General features: G+C 40.3%; 1 protein-coding gene across 1 annotated transcript; it reads left to right on the forward strand.

The window, feature by feature from the left end:
• The first annotated feature begins 217 nt into the window (after nucleotides 1-217).
• On the forward strand, nucleotides 218-10,332 carry LOC117763437 (uncharacterized oxidoreductase YjmC-like). Its single transcript, XM_034588557.1, has 11 exons — nucleotides 218-420; nucleotides 5,079-5,227; nucleotides 5,341-5,529; nucleotides 5,922-5,983; nucleotides 6,771-6,824; nucleotides 6,971-7,069; nucleotides 7,461-7,596; nucleotides 8,233-8,351; nucleotides 8,760-8,855; nucleotides 8,941-9,051; nucleotides 9,664-10,332. The coding sequence occupies exons 1-11, from the start codon at nucleotides 413-415 to the stop codon at nucleotides 9,730-9,732; spliced, it is 1,092 nt and encodes a 363-aa protein (XP_034444448.1). The 5' UTR covers nucleotides 218-412; the 3' UTR covers nucleotides 9,733-10,332.
• Nucleotides 10,333-10,981: the final 649 nt, after the last annotated feature.

Below are 10,981 nucleotides of genomic sequence, written 5' to 3' on the forward strand. Positions count from 1 at the left end.
GTAGAAGTCCTTAAATGAAGGTTGTGTGGATATTCTTCTTGGTGGCCTCCCTGCAAGGGGACAATGTCAAACTGTGCAGCAACACCACGCAAAGTTTACATAACTTCCCACCTCCTCACCCTCTCATAGTATCATGCACTGATACCACGTGAAGGAGGCAGACAGAAACACCCTCCCTCCTCCAGGCCACTCCTCCAAAAACCCTCCCACTGAACACACCCAGGCAGCCAGGAGTCCGGATACCTGGGAGACTCGACGACACGGGGGCGTTTCCAAACCCTGCTGTGTGGGGCCTGAGAGTGAAGGAGGTGGAGTCCATAGTGGATCATCGACTCCAGCTGCAGGTCACAAGCTGCTGCAACCAGGAAGGAACGACGTACACCGACCTGTGGAAGCACCAAGGACAGTCAACATGAGCAGGTAAGACCTCTTTCCAGTCCCAGTGTGTCCGTGTGCAGAGGTGAGACAGGGTCCTGCAGATATCAAACTGAAACAGGAAATAGGAAGGCCTGCTTGTTCTGCACCTCAGTATTTATTCATCTTCTTTACTTCTACTACACTTCAAGCAAAATGCTGTGGTTGTGTTGCTCCCAAATTCGAATGAAGGCAAATACAGGACTTTATTTAACTTTAGTCAACTTCTCATAATGGACAGTTTGTGGTTGTCAGCAATATATGTTACAATGAGGAAGTAGAGGAAATAAGTACAGCTCCACTGAAAGGGTTTTAACGGAGAATCGTGTGCATCTCTGCAGCTCTATCAGTTTACAAGCTCTGCCTTTGTGCACAAAGCATGTATTCTGCACAAGTGACTATCGTGTTCACATGCTCGCTGGCTGATGTGCTTCTTTTAACTTTCAAAGACCAGTGCAAACAATTGAACCTCTGTTTGTGTGCGTGTTTATGTGAAGCCTCACCAGAACAATGATGCAGATATGTACATTTTGATTTCCAACAGCTCAATTCAATGTGCTTTATTTGATCCTCCACTGCAATATCATGCGGTTTCTGCAGAGTCACGTGAACATGAGAACACATAATAATAATGTGAATTAATGTATGCATTGTTAAATATAATGTGAATGTGCAGCTTTGAATTTGGTGGAGTTCTCTAGGCTTACATATTTGCTAGTGAGGTCAAATGCTTGACCTTCTGCTGAAAATACACTCAACTACTGCTGTTGAAATCCTTTATTACACGGTAGAAAATACACTGATTAGCTTATTTGCCAAGAGAAGATTGATCTTTCTCTCTTATCTGTATGCTAAATATGTGGCTGGTTTGCTTAGCTTAGCGTAAAGACTGAAAACAGGAAAACAAATAGCCTACTTCTGTCCAAATGTTACAAACACACAATGATAATTTGAATTAATATGTTAACTGGTAAATATAATGCAAAACTGATTGATTTCACTCCATACTATTGGCTAGTGAGGTCAAGTTAAGGTTTGACCTGCGGAAAATATACTTGGCAGCACTAAAGTGCATTGAAGGAAATACACAAATTCTTTTATTACAGAGAAAAGATTGATGCCACTCTCACATCTTTGTGCTAAATATGTGGCTGGAGCCAGCAGCTTGTTGCTTAGCTTAGCATACAGGCTGGATACAGAGGGAAGCTGCTAGCCTAGCTCTGTCCAGGTGATTCGTATACACAAGAGTAATCTGAATTCATGTATAAATGGGTAAATATAACATCTGATTCCAATATTTTCTAGTGAGGTCAAATTAAAGCTTGACCTTCTGCTATTAGTAGGAAACATGTGCTATAAATCATCTGTATGCTAAATACTGTGGCTGGAGCCAGTAGCTAGTTAGCTTAGCCTAGCATAGTTTTATCCAAATGTTACAAAATCTGCCTCATTTATTTAATCCAGATACAGTCTCTAAGTTTGAATTATTTAACATCTAATTGGGGGAGTTTATCTGCCAGAAAATGTCTTCTTTTAGCTGTTATCAGGCGACTAGCAAGACTTCAGGATGTGACTGCCAACCAACAGGAGTCAAAACGCTAAGGTTTAGTTTTTACAGTCTAGATGTGCTCATACTTTGTTTACCCTCACTGACTGTCTGTTTGCTGTAGCTTCATGTTTACTGTACACACATGACGGTGACATCTTCTCATCTAACCCTCAGCGCACTTCTCTGCTTTGAATCATTGGATCAGTGTTAAAGTTCAGCGTGTTTGCTGTAAGATGGGGAGGGATCTTTCAATTGTGTACACAGTGGTGTCAGATGTCTGGGATGAAAGTAATGCAACACGTTTTGTGTGTTTTTGCTCACAGCTCAAGATTGGTGGGGGGGAGGACTTGAGGTCATACGAGTTCTTCCATTATTCTCCCCAAACATTTTTTCAGTGGGGGACCTAAATGTTCCAAAAGTTGATGTCGAAAACAGAGCATCTGTTTTTTGAACCAGTTATGCAACTCTCACAACATGTGGTTATGGTTAGATCCTTGTTAGAAACTAGAACCAGCCAGCAAAAAGTGATGCATCACACGATAATCACCCAAATACAGTCTCAATGCTCAATGCAGAGGTTCTTACTGATGTGCATCAGTCAGTGGTGAAGCCGTTCGTACAGAAAAACTGTTTCTTTGCACAGGAAGTGAGAGGCCAGCCCGCCTACACTCCTGCCTAGGTCTGGATTCAATCATGGTGCATTCCTAAACTTATGACACAAGTCGACAAAAAACACTTACCACCACATACCACAAAGCTCAGTGGAGGAAACCTGGGGGCAATAAAGGAGAATAGAGGAGAAAGAAAGGAACATTGCATACTCTATGATACAATTCAGGAACACAGATGTGGGTTGTTTTAAAAAAAATCTGTGTTAAGACAAGATTTTTTCATCAATGTGGTCGTCATTTTCCAGTTGAATAGCGTTTGGTAGAAATGGCACTTGATCATTATGTTTCTACTTAAATTGTCCTTTAACATTTATTGAAATTTACCCTGGAACATTATCTAATGTTGTAATGTGTATTCAAAGAGTAAGTGGGCTGAATGTTGTCATGCATTTAGTCAAACATGTAACTCCTTTGCTGCTCCTTCAGGTTGTGGTGGTAAACTGTGAATGATAGGCAACTTTGAGGTGGATCAATTATACTTCCTTATCATGCTTACACAATGTATAAGCAATAATATGTGCATATAAATAGATAAAACTTTGACGGAGACAGTGATACAATTTTTCAAAGTTTGGACAAAGAAAGTTTTTTCCAAAACATCTGGAACATAATGTCCTACTACTTCCAATCTTCACTCAGCTTATCGTTGTTTTGCAAAGTCAACAGTAAGGTTGTAATTTAGTTTACAGTGGTCAAACCTTCTTAATGTTTCTGCTGAGCTCTATTTGCAGTAGTAATGCAACCCCAATTGGAATTTACTGTTTGACCTACATCATCTGTATGTTTACCGGTTGTGAAGTCTGTGTCGCAAACACAGACTTCAAACTTTGAGTTAGCATGGCACTGTCCATGCTGCCAAAGCCTGCAGAATGTGGGGCAATGGAAGTGTTGACCTTTATGACATGAGTTGGCAACTTTGCATTTGCCTTGGTTTGCTTTTTAGACCGGATATCAGAGTCCAAGATTTATGTAAACCGAAAACTGTTGTGTTGACTGAACTGATTTGTTTTGGATTGAGGTTTTTCTTACATCTTTTGAATGCATTACTCTGCTGCAGCTAAAATAGATTCCAACAATGATGTGATCATCTTGCTATTTAGTTTGTACAGCATATTGAACCATGCTCAACCAATTCTTCCTTGTTGTGTAACAAATTGCCAATGGCTTCATGCTACATTCCTCGAGCATATGTTGTTCCATAGGCACCAGTATGTCTGTGTGATAGATCCACATGTTATCAAACCTGTATATGCTAACCCTATACAAGTTGTGGGTTTCTCCTCTGTGAATATCTGTGTAGTTGCATGTGCAGTATTGGGGGAGTTTATCTGCCAGTAAATATCCTTATTAAGCTGTTATCAGGCGACTAGCAAGACTTCAGGATGTGACTGCCAACCAACAGGAGTCAAAATGCTGACGTTTAGTTTTTACAGTCTAGATGTGCTGATACTTTTGTTACCCTCACTGACTGGCTGTTTGCTGTAGCTTCATGTTTACTGTACACACATGACGGTGGCATCTTCTCATCTAACCCTCAGCACACTTCTCTGCTTTGAATCATTGGATCAGTGTTAAACTTCAGCGTGTTTGCTGTAAGATGGGGAGGGATCTTTCAATTATGTAACACTTCAGAGCACAGTGGTGTCAGATAAAAGTAAAGCAACACGTTGTGTGTTTTTGCTGTTGTTCACAGCTCAAGATTGGTGGGGGGGACTTGAAGTCGTACACAGAGTTCTTGTTGAGCTCTTGCTTCTGTCAGATCTTGATTTACACACGTTTCCTCTTGAGTAACGGCTGGAGGACAGTTTCAAAAAGTCTGTTTTTTGAACCAGTTATGCAACTCTCAAGATTTTACAGCAATTGCGTTTGTTATGGTTAACTCCTTGTTAGAACTCATTGTGTTGACTTCACAGATTTGTTTTGGATTTAGGTTTTTTGTCTGTGTCTATGTTGTTGTAATGTCTTAAGAAATGTTATGCTAATTCTTTTTCTTACATCTTTTGAATGCATTACTCTGCTGCAGCTAAAATAGATTCCAACAATGATGTGATCATCTTGCTATTTAGTTTGTATATTGAACCATGCTCAACCAATTCTTCCTTGTTGTGTAACAATCTGCTGATGGCTTCATGCTACATTCCTCAAGCATATGTTGTTCCATAGGCACCAGTAGGTGTGCAGCCTGTTTGATGGTTTGCAGATGTGTAGGAGAGTCCCTATCCCTATACCAGCCTGTATATGCTAACCCTATACAAGTTGTGGGTTTCTCTTTTGTGGATATCTGTGTAGTTGAGTGTGCAGTATTGACCCAAACCTGCTATTAAAGTGCCTTAACCGAGAACCTTTGTGTCTGACTGGCTCTTTGTCATCAAAAAGATTCTTCTCCAGCGTTTCCGTCAAAGATTTCTGCCTCTCACATCTGATACAATTTTTCCTCTCTGCAGATGTCTGATCAGCCAGTTGGAGGTGCAGGGCTTCATTGAGAGATGTATGACGGCTGTTGGCACCAAGCCGCATCATGCTCGTAGCCTGGCTGAGGTGCTGGTGGAAGGAGACCACAGAGGCCACTATAGCCATGGACTCAACAGGATGGGTTAGTGCTCTGCTGGAACTTATCTGCACATTTAATTTAAGGTAGTAGCACAATTGTGTTTGCATGTAATAAGGAAGTGGCTAAAATAGAACTATTGCTGTACTTTTTGACAGACATGTATGTGAAGGACATCAAGACAGGGATCTGTGCCAAGGACGGTGAGCCTATGATAGAGAAGGAGAGCGTGGCCACTGCGCTGGTGGATGGGAAGAACCTCCTGGGTCCTGTGGTGGGAAACTTCTGTATGAATCTGGCCGTAAAGAAAGCCAAAGAAGTCGGCATTGGCTGGGTGGTGGCACATGGTCAGTCCCGTCTTTTTTTAACTGCATCAACACTGTAGAAGGCCACAACAATAAAGGTTCAGACCATGTTAGCTTGTTTACTGTGAGCCGATGTTTCACACCAACAATGCTCAGGCATCAGATACAAGTCTTTATTTGAGTAGACTCAATGTTCAGTGTTCATCAGGAATTATTTTCCCTGGTATAAGATGAATAGTATTTGGTACACAACAGTAAACTGTAGTTAAGATGAATGACTGGATAATAAGCACTCAGCAAGTTGGTCTTTCAATACAATTCACTTTAATTTCAGCAATAAAATCCCTCTTGAGTCGATTTTATTGCCTCACTTGATGACAATGAAATACCATTTCTTTTAAACCATGTGTGCTAATGCCACTTTTCATTTGTAGGTTCCAATCATTATGGTATTGCCGGATACTATGCAATGCAAGCTCTGAAGGAAAACATGATTGTGAGTGAAGCATTTATCAGCCTATTGACCTATCTTTAAAATTTACACTGCTGCTGAGGACAAATAGTTAAAATCATCTTAAGATTCCCCTATTTTATTTCATTACCAAAGACCATACCGATAATCATATGGATCAGAATAATTTATTGCACAATGTAGGTGGAGGTGAAGTGAAATGATTGAGGGTCTGGAGGAAGGTTTGAAGGGTGAAGGCTTTGGGTAATGGCAGAAAAATGAAGAGATGGGGGTGAGGGCAAAGACATGGAGCAATGAATCTAGGTCATGGGAGTAGATTATTGGATTATTGGACTTTGTCTCTGAGTGGACACAGATGACCTGTGTAGAAAGCATTGATGAGAAAGAAAACAAAATCTGAACTGTGATGCAATGGTTTTTGTGTGGGATTCGGTTCAGCTTTACAGAGATCTTTAATTTAACATGCTGAGGTGTGAGTGGGACGAGGGTAGACACGTAGTCCTTGTGGACAGTTCAATAAAGAAGTTCATTCTTTTGATGTAGACCTGAGGTTCCCCACCACTGGTTTTGAAGGAGCTCCTGTTTTCTCATTAAGGCTTGCTCTATCTTTGCAAGTCTGATGCAGTTCATGTAAAAAGGGGAGAAGAATGGATGAGGATTGTGTAAATGCTTTTAGCATCTAGTTTAAAAACTTTTCATCTGTCAGTTTCATTTCATTTTTCTTTTCCAGATGGAAGCTGTAATTTAAACATGTGCTGTATTTCCTAACATATTTTCTATTTGTATTATAATAATCTTCTGTCCACCACAGGGCATGTCCTTTACCAATACATCCCCACTGGTTGTTCCTTCACGCGCTAAAGAGGTAAATGTATTTGATAATATAAACCGCATGCCACTTATGAGCGGGTCTTTTGGTACTCTGGAAGTTTTATTTATTTATTTAGTGAATAAACATATTGCATGTAAAAAATCTGTCCCCTCCTAACACTGTGATCCTGCTGTTTGCAGTGCACTCTGGGCACCAACCCCATCAGTGTGGCAGCTCCTTCCAAAGACGGAGACAGCTTTGTTCTGGATATGGCCACATCAGCAGTGGCACTTGGAAAGGTGGGATCAGGTTTATCATTATAGGTTGTCAGGGCATGCCGTACAAACTGCACGACACTTCCTTGATGCAGAGAGACGATGTCACACCAATGCAGCTGGATGTGGATTATTTTAGTTGTAACACCACATGTTTGTCTGATAAATATCTAAACTTGTTCGGAATGGATTTTGTAACATGGTTCACAATGGTTGTTCATTGGACAAGGAAGTTTTGAATTATTAAGTAAGATACAGCCAGCCTTATTTAAGTTTGTGATTAGACAGAAATGACTACTCAGAATCATTGACTACCTGATACAATGACATCACATTTTGTGTTCTTATCAGCTGAATGAGATATGTGTGTATGTTAAGTCATCCCACTCTTGTACTGAATGTGTAATGTGCACAGGTGGAGCTGCATGAGCGTCGTGGAGACACCATTCCCGAGGGCTGGGGCTGTGACGCTCAGGGAAAGCTGACAACAGATCCCAAGAGAGTCCTAGACGGAGGAGGACTGGTGCCCATCGGCGGCAGTGAAGCCACAGGTCAGAAACCAGCAGATACAACTGTTGGCATTCAGCTCAGGGAGATAGAAATCCTGGGGCCTTTACTGCAAAGCGAGTTTAACGTAGCCAGGATATATTTTTGTTTTCCGGCCTCACTCAACCAAACATCAGCCGTCCTGATAACCTGCACTACGAAGCTGGTTATCAACTGTCTCAGTTTACCCTGGTTCGTTTAGGTGAGTTCGAGGTGTCTGACTGTGTCTGACTTGATCCGTCTGCCAGCAGCTGCAGGTGTAGAGTAAAAGAACACACACAGAAACAGCCGTCACACTTTCTACTTCTCGTAGAAGTTTATTTTCATTAGTCAGGAGATGAAATTGATCACATCCTCTTTGAAGAGAAATAATCAGACCTAACTGTTTTCTCCTTTATTATTCACTACATTAGAAATGCAAAAGGCACACATGTAATAACATGTACCGTTTCTAATTTAGACATCGTTCTGATTTAATTTGCGTTCTTAATGGGTGGGAGGGGCAATATCCTAGTTCACTCTGTTGTTGTATAATTGTACATTCTGCCCCATGGTATTTTTGTTTTCTATACTGTACAGATTTTTTCTATATATTAAACGACTTCATTCCATTCATGTCATTCTGTGTCTGTTTGTTTCAGGAGGATATAAAGGCTACGGTTTGGGAATGATGGTGGAGGTGTTCTGTGGTATCTTGGCCGGCGCCAAGTACAGCAAACATGTCCGCACGTGGAAAGTAACGGATCGTGTTGCAGACCTGGTACGTTTTTTATTTTTTTTATTTTTTTACTTGAACACATAGTTACTTCAAAAACCCTCATTAGTTTGTATCTGGATTGGAAAGAGAATCTTTAGAAATGTATTTAACTCCTGCATGGAGCCACGTATCTTATGTTCCTCTCTCCAAAGTAACGATAAACAAACTGTTTGTTTTATTATTGCCCAGTTGACTAAGCATCAGTGTAATTTATTAACGACAGCAAATAAATGAGCCATGACGGGGAGAGTTCTGTGGAGCCGAGTTGTATCAGCAGACTTTTACAGCCACTGTTATCTAAAAGAAATCAGAGAGTCAGACGTTGGCCAGATTCTGACATGTTTATAAGTCCCTTTACTTTCTATTGGCTCTATGTGCACAGTGTGGTCATTGTCCTGTCTGTGTTCTCAGGGTCAGTGTTTCGTGGCGATCAACCCAGAGAACTTTGCTGATGGTTTTAACGACAGGATGGCTGACCTGCTGTCCATCCAGAGAGGCCTGGACCCCGTGAGTAGATCCTAATGGTGCAATTCTGAAAAACTATTCAAGTTTAAAGCAAAGTAACTATTTTAACTTCTTTCTGTGGTCCTAGGCTGAGGCAGGGAGTCCTGTTCTGGCTGCTGGAGACCCAGAGAGGATGAATATGAAGAAGTGTGAAGAGATGGGTGGGATTCCCTACCACATCAATGTTGTCAACTACATGGTAAGATTTCAGAAAGTGACGACACCAAACAGTCGGGCACATGGAGCCCTGTAGAGCATGTGGTGTATTAGTGAGCTTTAGAGGTGTCAGTAGGCTGCTTTTTTTAATCTTTGGACCGAACCAGGCTCGCTCTGGCCCATTCTAGTTCATATGCTAAGCTGAGACAGTTAGCTGCCCGCTCGAGCTTCATGTTTACTGTACACACATGACAATGACATCGATCATCTTATCTAATAACTCTCACACCAAAATCAGCAGGTATAATTGGTGTTTTTAAACAGTTGAGTCGTTCCTGTTCATGGCTGTTTACGTGTCGATGTCCGAAAATTCAGCAACAATAAAGAGGAAGAAGAAATTGCCGCATTCACCCAAGTGTCATGTTTCCATCACTGCCTATTGGGGCCAGAGCCAATTAAAACACTAAAGAAATGTTTCTACTGCAGAAACATTTGATCCAGGAGTGAATGTATGTTAGTGGGTTTTTGACGGGTGGAAAAGGGGCATAACTTCTGCAAGAAATCAATTGAGCATATTACCCTAAATGTCCCGCTAGTGCATTACGGCAAACACTCTTTGAGGCTGAGTTAACCTAACCTTTTGTTTTGTCTGCAGAATGAATGTGCGCAGAAAATCGGTGTCAGCCCGCTGCTGCCATGTGACAAGCTCGTCTCCGATCAATAATCATTCCAGCTGAAATTCTCAACATTGAAGAAATCTGGCACTTTTGCTCCTCTTGACTCCTTGGCTCCTCCGCAGGGCAACGTGGGAATGTGGCCTCATGTACTGCATGTTGACGGTCATGTCTTATGCAGATTTTTCAAAGGTTCATTTGGAAAAATTTTACCATTTAGATGTTAAGTGGAAAGGAAAAGATCAAAAGTTCAAGGGACATTTTGAAAACATATTTTTTATATTTTTTTGTCTGTAGATAATTCATCTGCAGATGTCAAAATGTAAACATGTCTTCAAGATGTTGTTTCTCTGTGAGTGAAATATGCACATTATTTGTCTGAAGCTCTTGTTTACCATCGGATTTGACTGATGGATGTGAATGATCTGGGTGGTGATGTTTAAACATGATTTGGTTTGTTATTAACGAGCCAGTTGGCTCATTCCCAGTAATTAAACCATTTTTTAAAAGATGTATAAAAGCATTTTAAATTGACTATGGGACCATGTTCAGATTTTCTTTTTACTCCAAGGTTATCATAAAACAACATTCATTTGTGCCTTATTAAAAAAAATTATATATATCCCGAACTTTTACATCTATGCCTTTTATTTCATCACTCTTTTTCAACATCTTCTGTATCTTCAAAACAAGAATCCATATGCATATCAACCACCAGATGGCAACATGAGTTACAATTTATTTGTAAAATTCCATTTATCAACACACCTTTAACTCACAGTTTATTTATATATATATATGAATGTCATCTTTAATATATTTTATTCATTATTGCGTGTCATGATTTAACTATGTTCAAATCAACTTTTTTTGTGGTTTGCCTTCATCAATTGAGTATCGGCTATTCATGTGACACGTTTTCATTAACTTGCTAAAATTTTTATTAATCAAGTTTATTTTAAAGCAAAATCCCACACAGCAGTTTGACTTCACACAAACATAATCTAAATATGCTGTTGGTGTATTTTAATAAAAAATCTCCTCTTCAGTCTGTAGATGAGATATGTTTTAACCACAAGTCTAAGTAAACTTACTTTTTAGACCGTCAATATACTTTGACGGTAATTCTTTTCTACATTTCATTCATTCTGTGATGTTGGTGTTGTTTGTGATATGATTTACAGAAAGCAACAAACTGAGGCTACTCCTGACCTCTGTGCTGATCAACCCTGAGATGGTTCAGCTGTTCTGAGTCATTTCAGTTAACTCTGAGTATGTTAAACGTGCATGTGGTGTATA

This window comes from Hippoglossus hippoglossus, chromosome 6 (genome assembly GCF_009819705.1).
Source record: "Hippoglossus hippoglossus isolate fHipHip1 chromosome 6, fHipHip1.pri, whole genome shotgun sequence".
Taxonomy (NCBI): Eukaryota; Metazoa; Chordata; class Actinopteri; order Pleuronectiformes; family Pleuronectidae; genus Hippoglossus; species Hippoglossus hippoglossus.